The sequence below is a fragment of the Pantherophis guttatus genome, chromosome 1 (genome assembly GCF_059756535.1).
Source record: "Pantherophis guttatus breed Tessera chromosome 1, ASM5975653v1, whole genome shotgun sequence".
Lineage (NCBI taxonomy): Eukaryota > Metazoa > Chordata > Lepidosauria > Squamata > Colubridae > Pantherophis > Pantherophis guttatus.
This window is the reverse complement of record NC_142063.1, coordinates 266,742,425-266,766,849: the sequence shown is the minus strand read 5'-3', so window position 1 is coordinate 266,766,849 and position 24,425 is coordinate 266,742,425. Positions and strand designations below refer to the sequence as shown.

Below are 24,425 nucleotides of genomic sequence, written 5' to 3'. Positions count from 1 at the left end.
GGGAGGGGATCAGGTGCTTTGGAAACAAAACGGTAAATAAAGTGTGTGTGTGTGTGTGTGTGTGTGTGTGTGAGAGAGAGAGAGAGAGAGAGAGAGTGTCTGTGTCTGTGTCTCTGTGTGTGCATGTGTGTTATATGCAATCTGTAGGCAAAATGTATAGGCAATCCTTCAGAAACTGTAGGAACAAAACATAAATTGCTTTAAAGAGTTTTACCCCCATGCTGAATTGCTTCCAAAATTCAGGAGCCAAAGCAGCTCTTTCTACAAGGACATTTAGCAACCTTGGCTGCAGGTTTAGACAATCCCACATTGAAATAGTGATGGAAACTAAGACCCGAGTTGCCATGGCCAGATCTGTGGTTCTCAGAAATGACATGTAATAATTTGAAAGCCGAGGGAAAATGCAAATAGTCTCTGCTTCAAATGTAAGGCTAGGATTATCTTTTCTGTGCTGGATGGGGCTGAAAGATGGCTTGTCCATTATGTAAAAGCACCCAAACTTTCAAACCTGTAATTTTAAAGGATATGCAGTCCTATTCAATACAAGTTGAATCTCTATTCCCAGAGGAAAGTAAGGAAGGATATCAATATAATAATGTGTAAATGCAAAACTTATTCAGTGAGCAGTTTATTAGGAATGGCTCTCTCTTGTCTGGATCCATTTTCAATTTGCCCATTTTGAATTCTTCACTGTGTCCTGGTTGAAATTCTTACCCAGAAATCACTGGAAAGGAGCAAGAGAGTCAAAGGTCTTGATTTGAAAAAGTTGAAAGACAATCAAATGCCATTCCCAATTCTATGCTTCTCTTATTGGTTATAGAGAAAATCCTGCGAGGAATGCTGTTCTTTCCTTCTGCTAAATGCAAATAATTAACCTAGAGCAGGAATAATTCTCCTTATTTCTGTACTGGTGCCTAAATCTTCACCTGACATTGTTGACAGCAGCCATCATTCTAAGTAAACACGCAATGCAGACTTTCAGTTGCTGTACCCACACTGCAAGCAATCTTTTTCCATATAGAGATTTCCCCAATATTGCCTTATGACTTTTGTAAGCCACTCTGAATATTTCCATAAACACAAAGTTGAATTTAATAACAAGGCAATTATTTTTTCTTCTTACATCAGCATGTTTGTTCACAAAATCCTTTTGGCTTTACCATTAGAATCTATTTTGGGAAGCATTATCATAAGTCATAGAGCGAGGGATGTCCTGAAGACTGGTTATTTATTTTCTGGGTGTTGTGTCTTGTGGTAGGGCTTTTAAATGGAACACTTAATCAGCCAGCTCTTGAATAGACCCTACAGTGCTTACTGAAGACGTTTGCCTCACAGATATGAAGTTGATAACATGGTTACTTCACTTAGCTAATAATGGCTGTTAACACAAGCTGGTTCATAACCCTCAGAATTCAGCCCAAGGTGTCAACTATTTTTACACACTCAACTTCAAAGGCTTACTACCTCTGAAAGTCAGGAAAATTCAACTGTTATGTATTGGGCTGTTATCCAAGGAAAAGGAAATAGAAGAAGAACCTAAACAATTGGCCTATTAAATGACCTATCAAATCCCTTCAAATTCACACTTGCTGTGATTTACTAATACTGGTGACAAATGTGATCAAAGGCATGCTCAAATTGTAGCATAACATGAACGAAAGAAGGGGAAAAAAAACACCCAGCGTTTTAGCTTTGCCTGTTCACTGTAACAGTATTTTGGTGTGCATACAGTATATTACTGAATCTTGGCATTTCCAAATAATTTTAAATGGTAACACCTTACCAAAATTTGTCCCTACCCTTACAAATTGTTGTGTTGTAGTTATATCCTACCATTCTTTATCGCAACTCAAGGCAGTTTACATACAACCTTCCATCCTTCTCCTATTTTCCCTTGTGAGATAGGTTAGGCTGAAAGAGAGTAACAGAAAAACAGAATTGGAAGAGACAGCTTGGTCATCCTCTAGTTCAACCCACTACTCAAGCAGAAGTTCCTAAACCATTTCAGGCAAATCATTGCCCAATCTCTTCTTAAAGCCCTCCAGTGATGAAGGATCCACAGCTTCTGAAGGCAAGTCATTCCACTGGTTAATTGTTCTCACTATTAGGACATTTCTCCTTAGTTTTAGATTGCTTCTCTCCTTGATCAGTTTCCATCCATTGCTTCTAGTCCTGCCTTCAGGTGCTTTGGAGAATAGCTTGACCTGCTCTTTTTTGTGGCAGCTCCTTAGATATTGGTGTGTGTGTGTGTGTGTGTGTGTGTGTGTGTGTGTGTGTGTGTGTGTGTGTGAGAGAGAGAGAGAGAGAGAGAGAGAGAGAGAGAGAGAGAGAGAGAGAGAGAGAGTCTCTTTCTCTCTCTCTCTGTAGCATGCCAGCAGAGTCAAATTAGGTATTTTCCAAATTTTTGACACACTGAGTCCAAAAAGGTTCAACACCCCTGCATTAGGTTCAGGAAGACAGCTTGAAACTTATGTACATTGTGAATCTGTCTTATGTTTATATATCTCAATTTTATATTTTAAGAAAATGAAAATCATTTTTATCAATCCCTTCCAAGAAAAATATGTCAACGGAGGTAATGAATTTTTGGGAGATGGAAGGGAAGATTATTTAGCTGTTTCTGAAAAGAAACGTAGCTGCCTTTAGTTGGGAAGCAATTGTTAATATGAATTAACTTCTATGATGTAATGACAGAATTCTAAATATATCTTTGAATACTCTGATAAAGGTGGCCTCAGTATAGTTTTGTCTTAAATAACCTCTATGGGGATATCTTATGAATTAAGTTGGCCACACAGAGTTTGTAAGTAAACCAGTGTCATAACCAATTCCTTCAGAGCAAAGAAGCCATCAACTGTACAAAAGATAAAGTTTCCTTCTAGCTGTCCTCAGCTCTTGATAATTTTATAGAAGATTGATTGATCACGTGCCATTAAATCAAGGTTGACTCTTAGTGACCGTATAGATTTTCCCCCACAATGAATTGCTCCTAATTTAGTCCCTCCCCACTCCAGGGGAAGATTAGTGCAAAATCCCCATTTCCTCTCGATCAGCTGAGACTCAGGAGGCAGAGAATAGATGGGGGTGGGGCCAGTCAGAATTTTTACTACCGGTTCTCCGAACTACTCAAAATTTCTGCTACCAGTACTCCAGAACTGGTCAGAACCTGCTGAAACCCACCTCTGATATATACCTATCACTACTGTAACTGAATCCATCCATCTTGTTCCTGGTCATCCTCTTCTTCTCCTTCCTTATAACTTCATAGATAGGTCCATATAAATCAAATCAAATCAATGAATAATCCTTTTCTTTCTTCAGTATGGAAATGCTTTGCTTTGTCTTCTGAGATGCTTTTCTGCTTCCCGGATTAACCTATAGCTCTGACAATTCCTGGTGATTTCCCATTCAAGTACCAACCAAGCTGGATCTGCTTAGCTTCTGAGTCCAGAGAAGGTCAGATGCTGGATTGAAATTATAGATATTTGGATTGATCTAGTGTAAGTGTTTTACTTTTCCCTCTGATTCTCTACCTACTTACATCTTCCCCTTTCAAATTACTAACGTTGGTTGAATTGAGGTCACTATTTTCCCAATCTAGAATGTTTACAGTGCTTTGGTATTTAGTAACTAGCTTCTGGCTCTTGTTTTCTATACATCACTTTGCTGCTTCTGTTCAGAGAAATATTGTAAACTCTCTTAGCTAAACATGGAAGCTATTGGATTCCATAAAGTAGACACTGCCACCTTGTGGAAAATATAGGAAGGACCTAAAGCAGTACAGGTAGGCCTCAAGTTATTATCACAATTGAGCCCAAAATTTCTGTTGTTAAGTGAAACATTTGTTAAGTAAGATTTTCCCCATTTTACGACCTTCCTTGCCACAGTTGTTAAGTGAATCACTGCAATTGTTAAGCAACATGGTTATTAAGTGAATCTGGCTTCCCCATTGATTTTGCTTGTCAGAAGGTCGCAAAAGAGGAACATTTGACCTTGCAACACAGCAATGGTCATAAGTATGAACCAGCTGCTAAGTTTCTGAATTTTGATCACATGATCATGAGGATGCTTCAAAGGTCATAACTGTAAAAAACAGTTGCTTTTTCCAGTGCCGTTATAACTTCAAACAGTCACTAAATGAACTGTTGTAAGTCAAGGACTACCTGTATTTAAATTTCTGTATTATTATTTTAATAACAGTTCATGAATGCAAATAACAGACATATTAAAAAATAATTGTGGTCCTTTGTTGATATTTTCAGGACTATAAAATAGATAAAGTGCTTAAAATCTAATTCATGCCTTTTCAAAAAAATAGCTGAATGTTTATAAATACTAATGTGAAGTTTGACAGATGAAAATAAAATAAAAAGGAAATGGTTTATATATATTCTGAAAAAATTAATATAGTAAAGGTGATATAACTTCTAAAAGCACAGTGCCCAGTTCACAATTGGAAAAGAAAATCTTTAATTATGTGCTTATATGTTCTTTAGTGTGCGCACAGAATTTCAAACATATATAAATGCTGTCATTGTGTGACTTAACATTTAAATTTATACAACATACTAAACCATTGCCACTTACAGAAATGGAAATTTATTTACTTTAGTGAAAAAGACAAGGTTTCAATGTTAAATTTGGAAAACTTCAAAGTTTATAAAGTTCCATCGTGAAATATATCTGAATACTATAGTTAGAAGTTGCATTACTTTAAAAAAAAAAATAAAGGAGTCACAACTTTGTAAATGTATATTTTTGTTGTTCAAATATTCAAGAACAGCACTGTACACTTTAAATGTCTGAAACACTTCCATTGATTAGAGAATAAAAAGTAAAAAAATAATAGATACCATGAACTTGAAATCTACTTATCCATGAGATTTTCCTCAGTAAGGCTACCAGTACCCAGTTCAAGTGCTGCCTTCACACAAGGCACTGATTCACCAAATAGCCAAGCAGATTTTATGTAATGTGTGAAATATCTAGCATCACAATACAGTCAAGCAATTGGATTAATTACCTATAGCAGGGGTGTCAAACTGGTGGCCACTGGTTGGATGCATCACACGCAGGCTACGCCCACCCCAGCTCTGCGGAGACAAAAAAAGTTGCAATATGTCACGTGACATCAATGTGACGTGGTGAGTTTGGCGAGTTTGACACCTGTGCCCTATAGGGTGTTTATTTATGCATGGATAACTGAGGTTGACTCAGTCTTCCATCCTTCTGAAGTTGGTAAAATGAGGACCCAGATTGTTGGGGGCAATATGCTGACTCTGTAAACCGCTTAAAGGTAAAGGTAAAGGTAAAGGTTCCCCTCGCACATACGTGCTAGTCGTTCCCGACTCTAAGGGGTGGTTCTCATCTCCGTTTCAAAGCCGGAGAGCCAGTGCTGTCCAAAGATGTCTCCGTGGTCATGTGGTTGGCATGACTAAACGCCAAAGGCGCACGGAATGCTGTTACCTTCCCACCAAAGGCGGTCCCTATTTTTCTACTTGCATTTTTTACGTGCTTTCAAACTGCTAGGTTGGCAGAAGATGGGACAAATAACAGGAGCTCACCCTGTTATGCAGCACTAGGGATTTGAACCGCTGAACTGCCAACCTTTCGATCAACAAGCTCAGCGTCTTAGCCACTGAGCCACCACGTCCCTGTTAACTGCTTAGAGAGGGCTATAAAGCATTGTGAAGTGGTATATAAGTCTAAGTGCTATTGCTATTAGGAAAATTGCCCGGGTGAGAGGATTAAACATTTCCTCTTTATCATTATCTCTAATGAAACTTATCACTAGCTCCCTCCCCACTACATAGTCAGGGGCGTCCTCTGTGAATACCATTAGGAGGAGAGAGGGAAAAAGTTAGATCTGTCCCATGATCTTAAGTATTAATAATCTTCTGGTGGAAAAAGTGAGTTTGAAACAGAACAACCTGTTTAGGTTTGGAACTGCCCACGTTTGAATGATGTGAATTTCCTGAAGAGGCAACTTTTTAAAGTTGGTGGGTGACTTTAGTTTCTATTGATATTCCAGTGGTAGGTGGGGGTGACTTGGTCATCTGGAGATGTCAAAAGAGAGGACAACATGTTGTCTGAATCATTCCACCTGGGGAGGTCTCTCTGTGATCAAATGGGTTGGATGAGTCATTCATTAAGCCACATTGTGTGGGTTTAAGAACAGCAGAAGAGAGGACTTTTCCCCCTTGAAAATCTAACCACAAGACAAATATGACTTGGCAATGGACCATACTTTTCTTCTGTCCTGCTGCTCTCCATGACGTTGCCTTCACCTTGTCCTCAAGCCTGTCGGTGAAACAGGCTTAAGTCATGCTTAGCTCTATTGGTGTTGAACAAATATTTTCCTCCTTATTGTGACACGGTCAAGGTATGTATAATCTATTGCTAGAGGGGAAAGTGAACTGACTGCCATGGCTTCAAACAGGGTCTGTTGAAGCAGGTTATCTGAGGCAGAAGCCGATCTTTATTCTTTCAACAATGAGAACAACCAATGTTATGTTGTGCAGTTTCGGTCAATAGAAGGAGGGCTGGAGAACATGTCTCCTCAGGAATCTCTTTAGGGCTTTAAATGTGTCTCTCTAGGGCTTTAAACCCTTGCCAGTGACAATGTTAGAGAAACAAGATAAATTGGGTCAGTTTATATGGATACAATAAAGCCATATTTGTGGGATTGTCTCATCCCATTGGATTGGCCTGCCCCACCTGTGCTGGCTGAGGAGGCATGCTGATGGCCCCATCAGCCACGGTATTCTAGCAGGAGGGGTCCAGGAGAAGAGCTTTCTCTGCCATTGCTCCTACCCTTTGGAACATTTTATCCCTTGGAAAGAGGTTGGCTTCAACCCTCCTGACAATTGCTTAAAGACCTGCCTCTACCAGCTGGCTTGGGGCTCCAGTGAATCTTCACATTGGGAGCAATTGACAAACCAATAACAGATCCTACCTCCGCTCCTGCTCATCCTATTCCCTCCCTCTTCATATTTTAGTTAAGGTTGTGTATTTATCCTTTTTATAATTTAGTCTCTATTGTGTGTAGGTTTTGTAAAATGTTATCTTTTTAATATCGTAAACTGCCCTGAGTTACTTTGTGGTAAGATGAGCAGTCAATAAATTTAATAAGTAAATAAATAAAAACTAAAGAAATGCTAGCTGTGGTTTTAGCTGAAAAATGTACTGAATGATGTATATGATGTAATCTAATCAAAAGTTAGGAGCTTGTATTCCATGAGAACATCAGACATTTGAAGATTTACCCAGGATTTTGGTTTCCTTAAATAAGATTGTTAGAAATGGGAACATTTGTACTATTTATAAATGTTTATGAAATATATAATAATATAGACAGTTTAGGCAGTCAATCCTGGCTAATCTAAGCAAGATATACTTGATGAAGGAATCATCAGAAAATCTAAAGTCTTTAGGCTGGGTTGGGAGTTTGAAAGAGCATTCTGGAAGGAAGCCATGACACATCAATTCCATATTCTTGACAAGGATACTACAAGAAAGTTTTCATGAAGCCACCTGAATGGAGCTTAATCTGAGAGTACTGTATTTTTCAGAGTATAGGATGAACCTTTTCCCCTCCTAAAAGAAGGTGGAAATGTTGGTGCATCTTATACACCAAATACAGCCATTTTTGGCCTCCCGAAGCCCTGCCCCACTCGTTCCATTTTTGCGTAAAACAGGCCAGTTTTTCACCTGATTTTTGCAAAAACAGGGCATTTTTGCCCTCCCCCAGCCCCCAGGAGCACTCTGCAGGCCTCCCAAACCCTCTGTGTGCCCTGTTTTTTGCAAAAAAGGGTCCATTTTTCACTAAAATGGGGGTGTTCTTGCCCTCCCCCAGCCCCCAGCCCCATTTTTGCAAAAATGGGCCGTGCAGAGGGTTTGGGAGGCCTGCAGAGTGCTCCTGAGGGCCAGGGAGGGCAAAATTTTTCTTTTCTTACTTACCTCTTCGAAATCTTGGTGTGTCTTATATACCAGTGCGTCTTATAGTCTGAAAAGTATGGTAATTACTTTTTGGGGAAAAAAGAAGGAACAAATATGTTGAAAAGCTGACTCATAAAGACCTTATTGAGGAATACATCAGACAAAACACCTTTATCAATTTGTAAATGTGGGTGTTTACTGGTGATATTGCATATCATATTAAAACCCAAAGTGTGATACGTTCGCATTGATATGTGACTGTACTGTACTGGCTAAAGTGAATAGAAACTGGTCTGTGTCTGGACTGCTATCTGTTGCCCATTCTTGGTTTAATAGAATGTACAGAAATAAAAAAAAAACTTGAATCAAAGAAAAGCTTCAAAAATTCTCCAGGAAAAAAAATGTAGCATGGATCTTTCTCTAGGAAAGATCCCATTCTCTTGTATACTGTGCAGTACTTGGATCCAAAATGGGGAAAATGCTTTGGATCAGGGGTGGGTTTCACTTACCTTTGCTACCGGTTTGCTCGCGTGTGTGCCACTTCTTCACATGCGCAAATCTTATTTGATGACGCCTGGGAGGGTAGGCGGAGCCTCTCGCTTCCACTGCTTCCGGTTCTCTTGAACTGGGGTGAACCGGTAGCAAACCACCACTGCTCTGGATCTTGCATGATTGTACTCATGCTCATTAAAGAAGACCCATCTCTTTCTTGGTCTTACATGGTAATCGTGAGGTCCCATTGTAATGAAGGCTTCTTTATTGGTTCAAGACAGGTTAATGAAGCATCTTTCCATTACTCAGCTAAGCTGTGATTGACAGATTGATTGTCAGATTTCCAGCATTTCTTTGTTTGCTTTCCTCTAGCTTTAAACTTATGAGTTTGGGGATAAGCAGATCTGAATGTTTTGCCTTGTTACTTGAAATATGCCAGATTTTCTGAAACTAGAAACTGTGGATAAAACGTAGATTAAGTTTTCGAAAAGCTATCAAATGTCTCACTAAACCAGCATGTGGTTTGTTTGCAACTTAGCATATCTCAATGAATTTTGAAGCTGATTTATTTAGCTAACTATCCTTAAATTAAACAACTGCTTTGCTTTTGAATGACATGTGAAACTGAGATCACTTAAAACAAGAAAAGTGCATTAATTCCTCTTAGATATACAAGAAAAAAAGGCTTTGCATGCTGAACTTGTCTGATCATCCATGACTGGCTAAACCAAAAATTCCCAGATGAGATACCAAAATTTATATTGCTTCTAGACATTGGCCATCTCCATCATTAAGGAGTTGTTAGCTTGATTACTTTAGTCCAATATCTAGTTAAATAAGTATGGGAGCCTGCAATATGTTTGTTTGGTATTGGAAATAACCAATTATCAAGTTGTTTTTCTTAAGACCATACCCTTCATGCAGTGAATTAGTTAAGCCAATTTCTCACAAGTCTAGCAAAGTGATAAATAATAGATAACACTTCTTCCTTGAGTTCATTGTAAAAGCAACGTCATTTTTTTTAAAAAAACCTAGAAAATATACCTAGCTGTAGCATAGAGAGTGTTACAATCACATTTCTCAATTGTTAAGAAGACTCGCTAAACGCAGTATAAATTTTGTAGTTCCCAGAAAAATTTAGAAGTGATTCACGCCTTTGGTGCGCCTGAAAATAAACTGTAGTTTTTCTTAAGAGATTTGAAACAGAAGTGATCTTAAAGTATTTGCAACTCTTTTTTTTTTCCTGGCTCATGTTCAATCCTGAAAAGCATCACTTGTGTTTTAATGAATAATGCTGAAGTGCTGTGCTTGTTCAAATCTGAAGTACTTCTTCTGCAGCTTTGGGAATAATATTAACGTGTCCATCTCTGTTAGTCTAAGTGAAGTAACATAAGAAGCAACATCCTTTTAATCACATAATGAAGAACAAGTATTAAACTTTTGGGTTGGATTGTGATCTTAAACAACCTGTCTTCATTAGCTAACACAAAATAACTCTAACAAACAGTGCATAATCAAGGAATGAGAATGCACTTTGAATTCACAGCATGAACCTTGTGCAAATAGGAAGATCTCTGCTTGTTCTTTGCTTCCATGGAAAATTGACAATTTTGCTCTTTGACAGGGTAGCAAATTACTTATCTCTAAGACATTTAACAACTGATGCTTTAGAAGTACTGCCAGGGCACAAAGCCCTGTAGTCCTGGAAACCCAGTTTTTGGAATAAAATTCAATTCAATTTCAAATCTTTATTGTCAGTGCACAACATATGTACAATGAGATTGGCTGAGCATCCTCAGTACACCCCCCCCCAACACAATACAACTCATAGTGAAGACAGAAAACCCCTAACCCAATAAATCATATTAACAAACCACCCAGTCCTATTGCACCAGTGTGAACATGTTACACATTGTGCCGGCCCTGCAGTCCATCATACTATGTAGTTATGATGTTATTTCTCATTCAGGAGTCTGACAGCCCACGGATAAAAACTGTTCTTCAGCCTGTTGTGTGGCTGGCTATACTTCTATATCTCCTTCCTGATGGTAGGAGGGTAAAGAAGTGGTGACCATGGTGAGAGTCATCCCTGAGAATTTTCCTCACTCTTCTAAGGCAGTGAGCCCTAGTGATTTCATCTAGTCCAGGGGTGAAATGCTCCCGATTCGGACCGAATCGCCTGATCTGGTAGCGATTGCAGCGGATGGTTCGGAGAACCGGTAGCAAAAATCTCTGCCCCCCCCATGCCCAGCTGAGCCATGCGATCATCAGAGGCTTTTTTTTTTAACTTTTAAAAGCATTTTTTCTACAACCTCTTTGGCTGAAAAAAATGCTTTTAAAAGTTAAAAAAAAAGCCTCTGATGATCACGTGGCTCAGCTGGGATCGTCAGAGCTCTTTAAAAGCATTTTTTTTAACAACCTCTTCAGCCAAAGAGATTGTAGAAAAAAATGCTTTTAAAAGAAAAAAAAGAGGTGGCCACGCCCACCCAGTCACATTACCCCCCATCAAGCCACGCCCTCAGAACTGGTAGTAACAAATTTTACATTTCACCACTGATCTAGTGGTATCAGGGGACAGCCCATGATGTTTTGTGCTGTGCTACAACTCCAACTTCTCAACATTTGGAAAGCTTTGGATCTCCCATCTTTGCCATGGAGAATATGCTTTTATCTTTTGTTTGTACAAAATATTTTGATGGCACTTCAAATATTAACAAACCTTTCTGGGTAATTTTAAAATGTTCCCCCACAAATAAATTATTGAGAGTAGAAGATGACTGTTCTAATCTTAAACAAATAAATGATTAATACAACTGCCTGCCAATTTTCTAAAGAAAGCTTTTTTTTTTTGGTCTTAGTTTTGTACCACGAATTATCACTGAAATGAATGACAAATGAATTACATAAGTTTTTCTTGCATTTGTTTCATAGACTGCCCTCATCCAACTTTGAATGAGGAAAAACTCCATGCTATGTCTTCATTTGGAGCAATAAGCCTGTTGGTCAAATGGTTTCCAACGGTTGTTATACCAACGAAACTATTGTCTTTGGTTTGCCTACTCAAGCCTTTTCCTCCAGCTTCCTCTTGTGTAATCTTTCATTGCAGAACATTTCTTACTCAAAGAAATGAGTAAAGTTTCCTGTCTCCTTTGAGAAAGTAGAGAAGGTGGGACCTCTGGCAGATTCTTTAGAACCCCTAGCTCTCCGGTATGTGCAATTTGCTCCTTTTAAAACTCAAATGCCATTCTGGTGTTTACTTCAATTGTAAAATAATTGTTTGGAATTAATGATAGAGCACAGGCATTTGCTCAGTTTTGTTGCTGTTTTCCTTTTTTTCAAAGATCAGTGTGACTTCCTCTTTTCCTTTAGTTCTACAGTACAGATAAGCAGCGAGAAGATAGGGCATGGCCCAGAGAAAATTAAGCATTTTACATTCCCACTGATTTCAAGGAGAGAGATTTAAATAAGTCAGCTTGTTTGAAAAGGGGCTTATTTCTGAATTACTGCCTTCAATGAAGGTATTGAAATCTAAGGACAGAAACCTTTTCCTTTGGGTTTTTATCCTGCTCAGATGATGTTTAACTTCCATAGCGAAATGTAGAAGAAAAGCTAACAGAACAGTTCAGGTTCAGAATAAAGATTTTATTACTGCAATCAAAACAAGTACAAATGAGTAGTCTTTGTTGTCAGAACTTGCAATATCGATAATTTGCTTTTAAAACTAAGTCTGTGCATACACTCATGTTTTTGAATGATTGTCTACCACAATTGTATTTATCTGGATGTGTTACTTGTGTTTTGTGATATTTTTGGCTGATTGGGAAAAGGTCCAAAAACTGTGGATTAGAAACTTTGATTAGCTTTAGAATATTATACATTATTATAATGTGCATAGTATAAATATAGAAATACAGCAGAAGCAGCAAACCAGACCTCACTTGTCAGATTGCACAAAAACAAATTTACACACCAAAGGGCACATCTCAATATCTCTTGGATTCCGCTTCAAATTGTTGATTGCTTTTCCACACTGTTTACTTCTAGCTTTGAGCAGAGGTGTTTCACACCTGTCATTTTAATGCTCTTCAATTCAAGCTAGGAGTGAAATTATTCAGAACTCAGGAGTGAAATTATTCAGAACTCAGGTAGGCAGCCTGATATGTTTCTTCATAGATCCTAAGACATCGCATAACAACTGTCCCAAAACTTTATATAAAACATTCCTTAGAAGTTTGGAAAAACTGGAAACGATGTTTGCCTCCATTTCTGGTACTCCTATTCCTTGATTACCCCAGTAACTAAGTTAAATATGACCAGTTCAAGGGAGAGAGGGAGGGTGGCAGAGAGAGCTTGCCTCCTGATGGGAAATTTAACTCTGCTTAATGTAATTTGCAGAAGAATTGATTACAAGTTTCAAATGTTTTGGCACGTTTACAGGAATTCATTCTAAAAATAAAATGTGTGTGGTGCTGTTTCCTTTAAAAATTTAAATCTTTCTAGTTTTCTTAGAGAAATTTCAAATTGGGACATATCATCTTTTGGGACATTCTCAATTTTATTTAAAATTTTAAATAAGAGAATAAGAAATGAGGAAAAAATAAGTACAGAATAATTTTTGCTAATCAATTCTAGTGGGATTTTACTGTTCATTTTCCTCTGGTTGTATATAATGGTACAGGGCAAGAGGTTAATTCAGTATTTATTGTTATGCATCAGATTTATTATTGCAGAATACTATGAAACTAAAGTACATCTTTTCAGCAATGGTATTTGAAAGTGTGGAGAAGAAGGTAGGGGGCAAAAATCATGCAACACAAAATTTAGCACCAAAAAATTCTGAAGAATTTTTAAATTAAACATTGTTTTATTCAAATTTGGTCTTATTTTTACTGATATTAATGAAGTAATCTTATACAGATTGCTTCTCATTATATTATTTTTTCAAGAAATAAATTCTGATGTTTTGCACTTCTTAAGATTGCAAACTTGCTTAATATTTATAAGCATATCTAATTATGCATGATTTTTTTTTTGTTATGGCCTTTTGTCTAGTTTCTGTTTTCTTGTCTTGTTTTTCTGTTTTTTAGTTGATCACTACTTAATTACTCTTCAAGAAACAGAAAAAGATCAGGGTCCTAATAGTTATTCCAATTAATGAAGCTTACAACTACTTATCTTCTTGGATATAAACTAGCAAACTGCCTACTAAAGTAATGAATAGACACCAATTTCATATCTGCTTGTCAGTTTCATATATTGAGTCTGGAAAAAAAGTATTTACAAATTAAGCAACTGGTGAAAGCCAGCCTCATAGTAAATAGCGAAAAATGGCCTTACTAATTTTTTTTTACCAGACAGAAGGAACAAATGAATCAGGAAATAAACAAGATCAATTTTAAATGCGCATTTTTATTTTTAATTCAGTTTTAAGTATACGAGTTCATACCCCTCATTTCTTAGATAATCATCTTTCTTCTGGTGTTTGATGGAAAATTCCTCTCACTGTATTTATGACAAATTCTATCTATCAAATGAAGACATTTCATTTTCAATTCATCAGAATAAACCATTGTGATCTGATCAGTACACCCCAAATCTGAGTCTCTTCATTTAGCCAAAGAGTAACTTCAGCATGTGCGCAACAATCTTTCACTGTGATGTTGATTTGTGCAATTTACAGGAAACACATTATACAAGTTACTTTCTTTCCAGTGTTATTATTTCTGATTGTTCCACAATGATTCTTACTCTCTCCTTCACCCCTATTTTTTCCCCAGGTTTTACCATTGAAGCAAGCATTTTAGATACAATAACAAAAGCGTATCTTATTTTGTTGCAGGTAAGTTATCCATTAATTTGAGTTACTCTTTAATATTGACTCTGATTCTTATGTAGTAGGTCTGGTTAGGAGTCTTTGAGTGGCTTCTCTCAATTCAAGGAAGCTTTTTCTAATTTTTTACTTTCTCTGCACCGAAAAATCAACTTTTACTTTTTTTCCAAGTTAGTAGGGGCATTGGATATCAATTACACATTAGTGGTACATGTATCTCTATTTAATAAATTCTACATTATCACAGATAATTGGCTCCTCTTCATCTTATAATAATGCTGCATTTCTGCCATCAGTTCAAATACTTTACCAATCTTCTTGTCAGTTTTGCTATATATAAAAATCAACATGGTGCGCACGCAAGCGAAGCAAATGTGTGTGCGTGATCCTGTTGCGAACCGGTAGTAAAGGTAAGTATAACCCACCCCTGAGTAGCTTGCAGTACTGCCCTCTAACCACTGTGCCACCATAATCCCAATCATCTACGTGGCACAATGTTATCTTCCCCCAAGACATATTATACATGCCAGTCTCACATAAAATTATGGGAGCATCTGATTTCATAAAGTTACTGACTGACAGTGATCTAATACAGCCACAAGCAATCCATTGAATGTTGCTGAAAGCAAAATTGGCTATTTTTCTCCAAACACATCAGACACCAGACACATCACTAGAAATTAAAATCATCAGGCTATGTCTGATTTAGTTTGGCCATGTCATGCATGCAAGTTCATTGGAGAAGGCAAAGATGTTAGAGATGGTTAGCGGAACAAGAAGAAGGGGCAAGCAAAGAACATGCTGGCTTGATAACATCAAATCTGATACAAAGTTGAACATCCAACAGTTGGAAGAAGCTGTGTTTGACAGGATAGCGTATAAAGTCATCATAGTCTGACATGATGAAATCAGTGGTGAGTTGCTCCTGGTTCGGTCTGGTTCTATAGAGCTGGTAGTAAAACTGGTGGGAGGCTCCGCCCACCCGCCACAACGTCATCATGGGTGATCTGTGCATGCGCAGAAGCGTGCATGCTCCCGCTGCGAACCGGTAGTACAGGTAAGTGGAACCCTTCCCTGGATGAAATGGCTAAAATAACAACAGATCCACAGAGGGAAATGACTAGGTGCAGTCTCCCTTCCTCCTTTTCCCAGGAAAAAAGAAAACAAGCTGTAATAAGGGTTTAACTTAATTACTAAACTGAAGAAAAGACCAGGGATCTTTTTATCTTTCTAAATCTTTTAAGTGATCTTTTTGCAGATTCTTTGCATTTCCTGGTTTGGTCATTTGACTTTGTAACATTGCAAATTCACATAGTCATTCCAGGAAGGCTTGGAGAAAGGAAGAAGTTTCTCTACAAACAGCTGAGTTTCTAGAGGCTAAGCAAAGCTAAGTTATTTTAAATAGTAAAAAAAAAATGTAAATATGATTTCCATCTGCTGCCATGGAGTCTGGTGAATCTTCTTTCAGATTCTTTTGTAGAATTCCAGACAAACATAGCAGACCTACATTAATCCCATTATAACATTAAGTAGGAAGTGAGTCCTTGATAAATTGGGAGAAGCTTTAGAACTCTAGAGCCAGATGCCATCAGATATGCTAGAAACACACAATTATAAGAGCCATGGTGGTGGCACAGTGGTTAGAATGCAGTATTGCAGGCTAACTCACTGCTCACTGCCAACAGTTCAATTCTCACCTGCTGAAGGTTGACTCAGCCTTCCATCCTTCTGAGGTTGATAAAATAAGGACCGAGATTGTTGGGGCCAATATGCTAACTCTGTAAACCTCTTAGAGAGGGCTGTAAAACATTGTGAAGTGGTATATAAATCTAAGTGCTATTGCTATTGCTATTTTGGAGATGGCATTCGTAACTTCCCTCTCTTGGTTGCAAAGGGAATAATAGTACTTCACTACAATCCACGTTTTTCTTCACTGATTCTTATAGGTTTTAAATTATCAGAATATTGTTTGTTACATTATTTCTTTTTTTCTGGTTAACTTTTGTTCTTCCTTATAATGTATATATCAAAGAAAGGGTTTCCTATGTGTCTGCTTATATTTGGGATCCAATTTTTATATAGCACTGAAAATGTTTTTTATAGCATTCCTCTTCATTTGTTTTAGCCTTATTTATAGCCAAATTTAATATCTCTATTATTTTTAATTCACCATAGTTAAATACGATAACCCGAATGTTTTGATCTATTGTTAGCCACGGTGGCTTTTTAAACTAAAAATAATGCATCAAAGTTGTTCTCATGAAACTGTCTTATTCAAATTCAGGTTTTTGAGGTTTTGACCTGTGTGTCTGTGTAAATATCTGTCATATACAGTATAAAGTAATTTTATTTTTTGTTAAGTTAACTTTCCATTTCTTAGGCCAAATATTTTTGAAAAGGCAGAGAGAATTGTTTTTATGAAGAATCTCGGAGTAATTGAGGCTCCTGTGGTCTATCAAGATGTGCTTCAATCTTTAACGTCTTATTTTACTTGTGGGAATTGTTCAAAAGCCAATTGCGTTGATGGGTGGAGTATCAGAGTTGTTTCGCTACGAAAAATGCTGCATCAGTTATGCCTCATTTCAGTGCCATGGGACAATTGGAGACAATTTGAAGAGGCACAAAATTAAAATAAAGACATTTCTTCATCGAGGATGAAGGTGGCAATCAAAGATTTAATTTCTAAACCGTAGCAATTGGAACCTGCCTTTGCAGAGCTATAGATGGGGAAAAAAAATACACCCAAGCTTTCTAACAGTGTGCACTGTTGTGTGCCTTGTGTTGCTGTTTTAAGCACAGTGGATATGTACTCTATTTGTTGTTATTGCCCACTGAGCAAAAATTACACTCAGAACAAATATTCCTGCAGCAGTGGCCCTACACATCAAAGGGTTTCCTACTTTGCAATCTGGGCCTAACTCAGAGTGTTGGGTGCAGAAGAGAGAAAAATGTCTCATGAAATATTTGATTCCTGTCTGAACAATCAGGGAGTTGCACTGATGGTATAATTGTGAATCCCTGGAGAACCTTTTCATCTTGTTCACTATTTATCCTTTGTCCTTTTTTCCTCATGGGTTTCAGCCTCCAAGCCACATCTTGTATAGTCAATTATGGAAGTGGAGGGGGCTACTCATTTTTAGCCAATGTATATGAACCCACTTGGGGCTAACCCATTGTGTATAAACCAGGCAATTTCTAACTACAACAAATTATGATTTAAAGAATTCAAGTTCAGGGCTATGTGTGGAAGGAACCCCTTTCTTTCCTCTCTGAAGTCTTTCTTTCGCCTGTTTGTCTTTGATTCCTTGGTTAAATCCTCAACCCATGGCCTCAGGGATTTCTGCAGGCCTGCTATTTAGAGAGCTGTTTTGAATTCTGTTACATGGAATACAACACAGTGTAACTAGCAACACTAAAGTATGTCCATTAAATGCTAATCACAAGCATTTCCCTAGCATTATTAGTATTTAAAATGTAATTATGCCCTTTGTTTTCCAGCTTCACCGTTTATTTCAATACTTTGGATGGCAGCTGATGGCAGAGCCACTGTGAGTATATAATTTTAACGTTAATGAGAAAAAAGAAATTAATATTATTTATTTAGCGAGAAAGTTACTTGGTAGGGTTATAAAAGCTTTTTTCTGTGTTGTTTTTGGCCACTGAATCATCCAGTAAACTTTCAAGTACCTAAAGGGGATAATGACTTTGACAGGAACATTGTAAATTGTGATTTATTTTTTTCAGATGAGGACACTTTCCAAAGTGCCACTGCCTGATGATACTTAGGTACAGTACTTAGTAAACAATGAATCATGGATGACACTCCGGGATCTGACCATATGACGAGAGTATTTGCAGCCAACCTTTGGCTTTTTTTAATGCCAAAAGAGATACAGTTAGTTTTATTATATACAGAAAAATGGCATGATACAGTTGCTGCCTTCCTAATAGTGGGTCATATTCTCCTTGTAAAATCACCAGCAGTATCTGCAGCAAGGTTAAAAAAAAATCAAAATGGTGTCTGTCTCCATGTGATTCAGGCCACACCCTATTTTAATGTTCATTATATACGCACATGTAAAAATGCTTCACTCTCACAGTCACAACTACCATTTTGTCATTACACACACCCTCCCTCCCCCCCTCTCTCTCCTACTCCTCCATACATTGCCATAACAAGTCAACATCTACAGGATAATGGTTAAGGGGAAGTTTTCTTCCTGAGGTGATAATTATCTTTGCAGAGAAATGGGTAAGAATGAACATCTGATGATTTCTACTCCAAAATGGCTGCACTGGTCACCTCTTGATTTGCAGTTTGGAAACAAGATGTGGTCTAATGACACCTTCTTGAATTCAATATTTGTCTCCAAAAGAGCATCTTTAGCTCTCTTGTCTCCTAGAGGTTATGGTTGTCAGTTTGGTCAGCAGACTTCTTTTCAATGATACGATAAAATGTAGATTGCTCTTGAGATAACTAGGTGCACTGTTCTATTATGCTGCTGAAAAGAATAATCAGAAATATATATATACACATACATACATACATACATACATACATACATACATACATACACAAACAGTGGTTTAAATACAGATGAGGCTGATTAGAAGTTTCATGGATGGGTTTTCAGAAAATTAAGTGGGCTATATAATTGCTAGATTTGTCCCTTCTCAGGCTTTCAGGATTAATTTAATGCAAGAAGCCTGAACAAGGGGTTGGAATACAGAATTATTCTGATCAGAATTCTAGAAGATCCATTCCATTATCCATCTCCTTGGTTTTCATAACTCAACAAACAATGAAATAACTTTCTAAGTTATTTTCCTCTCAAAAAATGTGGGTGTGCAATCCCTCTGGTGTGCGAGATATTGTGAGTAATTACCTAGCACATGGCTATGTATTGAGCAATTGGCTTAAAAATTCCAACTAAATTTCAGAAATAGAAAACACCAAAGGTTGACAAAGTGGCTCCTGGGCCTCCCTTCTGCCATTCTGTCCAGCCAGCTCCTCCATTTACTGGAGAATTGGAAATGCTGAAGTAGTCGGGTTGATGGCTGAATTGCTGTTTCATAATGACTATGTCTGTATTTGATGGCAGTGAAAATTATGATAGTATTGTCTTGACGGTTTACCATAGGGCCACTTTAGTTGCAATGATAGGTGGGCGAGTTTTCCCTCCCATTAACATTCTTATTTGCCAGGTGGAAAAAAAATAAGCACAAATTGCTGTCCCTGCTGGTGGTGGAATGGAGTTCTGCCAGAAGCAATTTTAGGCATGTTGACAGGTCTGTGCCACTTTGTTCTCTCCCTTGCTCTTGTCCACTGCATGGATCACCTGCAATGTTTTAGCTATGGAACAGAGTGAGCTCAACCCATCCATGTGGATCTGTTGCTTACAGATGGGCCATGGGGTTGGTATGGTCTGCCAAGCAGGACACGCTCTATGTATTTGGAACTGGTGAAGACCAAACTTTCCCAGAGGTTCTTTTAGAATGGTAGTTCACCATTGGTATATTCACTTGTGTTCTGTATTAATGTCATTTATTGGTTTTGATATGTTACAAATGTTGTGGTGTTTATTTTGGCTAAGGCTATTAGCCCTAAGGCTATTAGTACTAAGGACGTTTTATGATATATGGTACTGTTGCAAGCTAGCTTTAATGTGAAAGGATACAGTGGCATACAAATTTATCTAACAAAGTTATAGTCACGGCCTCCCTAATCTTGTGGGGTGGGCTGGGAAAGGAGCACAGACTGAAGCAAGGGAGATATTCCAGGTCATGCCACAGGTTAACAGAGAAAGTCTCCCTCTTTAGCCATGGTGGGCCAGGGTGAGCCACGGTGGTGCAGTGGTTAGAGTTCAGTACTGCAGGCTACTTCTGCTGACTGCTGGTTGCCTGCAATTTGGCAGTTCAAATCTCACTAGACTCAAGGTTGACTCAGCCTTCCCATCCTTCCGAGGTGGGTAAAATGAGGACCCTGATTGTTGGGGGCAATATGCTGACTCTGTAAACTGCTTAGAGAGGGCTGTAAAGCACTGTGAAGCGGTATGTAAGTCTAAGTACTATTTCTATTTATCCAGCTTCAACTCCTGTGCAACTTGCAGGGAGGCTGTGCAAGGATCTGGGAAGGGAAAGTAAAGATGACTTCATAAAGTTGACTTTCCCTTCCTGTCACATGACCAGCTTTTCAGTTTCTATTCACCCAACATGACTGGTAGGGTACCAGGCATACTAGTCTCCAGCTTATTCAACAGGAAATGAGCAGAGGGCAGCCCCTTTTACATAATCATCTCCATCACTGTTAATGTGCCACAATCAGTGGTAAAGTTTGTGTTGAGGGAAGATGAAAGATACTCATTCCACAATGGGTCAGACAATTACTAGGACTTGACTAAGCTTAGGGGATATGAAGAAGACATTGTCATGAGCATCATGTTCTTTTGCAATCCTTGAAGGCTTAGTGTGGTGTGGAATAAAATTATTTATAGCTGTTCTGACCTAAAGAGTATCACTAATACAGTTCCAGGGAAAATGTTTAGAAAAAAAAAAATCAAACCGCTTCAATTTTCTGAATCTGTTTAGGAAATTTGCAAATGTGGCAAATGCTCCCAGGGTACTGAAATAACTTCGTTACATTTAATTCAATTTAATAATTTGCTTTGTCTTCAAATTCACTGGGGAGGATTGTTTTGATTCAGAGATTTGATTGAATCAATTTCAAATGTAATTTCTAAATTGAAGCTTCACACAGACCCCCCTAATCCAGAACATAATATTTTCTGCAAGACCGACTTCAATTGGCATGGCTAAGGATGGAGACAAAGATTCAGCTAAACCACTGCATTTTCACCCTTTATTTATACAAAACTGAAATATGTTGATTGGGAAATACAGGAACAGATGCTTTGGATGAAGATGCCCTCTTGACACTTGTAATAATGTAGTAAGTGTTGTACATTCATGAACATTCTCTTTTGGGGCCAGATATACCTGAGAAGCAGATATCCAATTGGATGAAGACCATAATCTAAGCTTTCCCCCCTCAGTTTAGGGAAGCAATCAGCATTAAAGTTGCTTTTATTACTTTTATCATTGTCTCTCCAAAGAGAGAGAGAGGGGCATGCAGTATATAACTATTGTGTACTCTAAGCTGTCTTCTACGAATCTGGGCTCAGTGTCCTAACAGTTTCACTATTACCTGCAAGGTCAAGTTTAAAAAGTAGTGCCGTGCAGTGGTGGGTTTCAAATTTTTTTACTGCCGGTTCTGTGGGTGTGGCTTGGTGGGCGTGGCATGGTTTGGTGGGTGTGGCTTGGTGGGCATGGCATGGTTTGGTGGGCGTGGCTTGGTCGGTGTGGTAGAGGAAGGATACTGTAAAATCTCCATTCCCACCCCATTCCAGGGGAAGGTTACTGCAAAATCCTCATTTCCTCCTGATCAGCTGGGACTCGGGAGGCAGAGAATAGATGGGGGCGGGGCCAGTCAGAATTTTTACTACCGGTTCTCCGAACTACTCAAAATTTCCACTACCGGTTCTCCAGAACCGGTCAGAACCTGCTGAAACCCACCTCTGGTGCCGTGGGAATTCTGCTTAAACCCCTAGCATAGAAGTCTTAAAGTTCCACTGTATTCTGACATTCTATTTCTGACTTACATAACAGTCTATTTGGTTTGAACTTTGGATTCATCCATCTGCTGGGTCATTTATAGATTACATAGAGTCTGGTTATACTAATAATTATTAGTCTTATAGATTGGATTGAAAACCATTGTACTTGTTGGAAGTGACCTAGAAGTTTCAACTAGCGTAGAACTGATATTGATATCTTAGCAGGTTTATCTAGATGAATCCATGTTACATTATTTCCGAAAGAGCTATATTTGTTGTCTATTTGTCTATTTGTTGTCTATTTGTATGTTTTTAAAGCCAATAGATGAGGCCAATGTCTAAAAAAGTCCTTCCTTCCATATAAACTCTGTGCATTGAGGTTATCAGGGAAAGTTCATCTTTTTATTCTGTCTGTGAGAACGGCAAAAGGATCTCAGCGATTACAGCAAATTTCGGACATTTGGGAGTACATTTGGCATCAACAAAGTGTGTGTATGTTTGTGTGTGTGTGTGTGTGTGTGTGTGTATGTGTTTGGCATTAGATGCTCTTTTTTAGTGCCAATTCACTTTTATTTGGTAATACATTAAAAATTTCTGAAAGAACGATCTCCCTCAGGTTAAGTACATTCAATTGTTTATTTCAAATTGTAGATTTTAAGAAATCCCTGAAAATTGTGACCTCAACATTCTATAAATAATTTTTGAAAAATAATTCACATAGATTTGGACTAAATTCAAATACATTTTCATGGGGCAACTAAAACTAGGTGAAAGAACAATTTCTGGCTATGATGTTGTAAATTTTCTTCCCTGTTGACATCCCTGTTGCTCCTGTGACAATGTGGTGTGTTGTTTACTCATCAGCAGGGTGACGATGAGACAGCATTGTGCTTTTGACACAGTCTTTGAGACAGAGATGATGTGATAGTTCCCTAAGAGAGGGGACAGTTCAATTCACATCTGAAACATTTTAATTTACTTTGATTGAGATTAGTTTCTAATCTCCCATTCAGTAAAATCAAAGTAACTTTTGTCTTTATAGATCTTATGTATTGGTAACCTCCAGCATTGTGTTTCCAACTTCCCATGTTTTGAAGAGGTTAAGATACAAAATGGATACCTAAGATATATAAGGCACCCTTGAAAACTCCTCCTGCTTTAAAGGAGCAAAATGAACACATTAATTTTTTTAACCTATTTTTCCCCATAAAATGCCCACAAAATCCCAAAAGGATTGGAATATGTTGGCCCTGTCCATGAGATTGCTCACCTATATGCACCCCAGACCAAAAATATTACTCAAATCTTTTGACTAAAGTCATTTGAAATGCCAGGGACTAGCTCAATACCTTCGTCCTGGGAGAAAGAATTTTTCTGCCTCCATTCTATCACTTTGATTCCAAGAAAAGATTACACTTCCAGAGAGTTTCTTCATGTCTGCTCAGCTTTTATTTCTTAGTTGGTTGGTTGATTACAGTTCCCTGAAAGTGTACAAGTATTGAAAAGAAAAGAAAGTGAAACAAATCAATATAAAACAAAAATAACAGTAATAACAACAGTAGTTAAAATAATAATAAATATATCCAGAAAAATAATAGTTGATATGCTTAATACATTTTCTTCAACTGCCTTGTAGATTAAAAAGGTCTTCAGCGGATATCAGAAAAGTGTCCAACAAGGTTCAATTCACAGATGGCAGAGTGGGGGGAGGAGGAATCACTACTGAACAAGTTCTTACCTTGTGACCACCTTTCTTGCCTCACTAGGTAGGGATCCATGAAGAAAGACCTCAGAAATAGACCTTAGGGTCCAACTAGTGAGAACAAAACATCCAAATTTAACATATGCATACATGCATACTGAAGTCTTTCTCTTAAGCTTCAGTTCAGGCAGACCTGTCTCAAAGCCGCTAATCTTTCCGTCTTACAGCAGCTGAACTTTAAACTTATGAAATGTGTTAATTGTAGTCTGAGAGGTGTTAATGTTGACCTTTTTATTTTAAGACTCAAGGAAAATTTGTAGTACTTGAGACCAGAAAAATCAGATAAGCAGAATAAGTGCCAATTCTGTCTGAGATGAGAACTCCATAATTGAGCTGTGACCAGGTCCTTCTCTTTTCCACACTAATTATGCCACCAAGCGTGGCTCACCGTCAGATGTATGAGGCCACGCTGTGGTCAGGCTAATATTTAAGGAGGGAGGATTATTTCAGCCCTCATCTTTTTTGGACTTTAAATCTCATTTTCAATAATAGTGTCCAGAAACAAACAAACAGAGTATCTAATAGAGCCTTGCTGGATCAGATAATATGATCCTGACTTCCACTTTTTCTGTTACATTCTGAACCAATTCCAGCTCCCAAAAATGCAAAGGAAGCCCAAGGTAGAGCACATTCCAACAATTGAATCTAGATGCAACTAAGGCATATATCACCATAGCCAGAAATAACCATATCAAGAACAGACGCAGTGGCTGTTCATGCTGAGGTGATCAAAGGCATCTTGGTTACATCTACCCCTCAGCTTTCAAGTAGGCCCACATTTCTAGCAAGC

General features: G+C 38.0%; 1 protein-coding gene across 2 annotated transcripts in view; it reads left to right on the top strand.

Annotated features, from left to right (window-relative positions):
- The first annotated feature begins 11,572 nt into the window (after positions 1-11,572).
- IPCEF1 (interaction protein for cytohesin exchange factors 1) overlaps positions 11,573-24,425 on the top strand; it is a 37,576-nt gene continuing 24,723 nt past the window's right edge. Inside the window, exons 1-3 of one of the 2 annotated variants that reach the window (XM_034428597.3) lie at positions 11,573-11,637; positions 14,208-14,269; positions 17,759-17,808. In XM_034428597.3, coding sequence (XP_034284488.1) covers positions 17,785-17,808 — 24 coding nt within the window. In that variant the 5' untranslated portion in view covers positions 11,573-11,637; positions 14,208-14,269; positions 17,759-17,784. Of the gene's footprint in view, positions 11,638-14,207; positions 14,270-17,758; positions 17,809-19,020; positions 19,135-24,425 lie in introns of those variants that run through there. The other variant, XM_087882853.1, reaches the window with a different exon arrangement.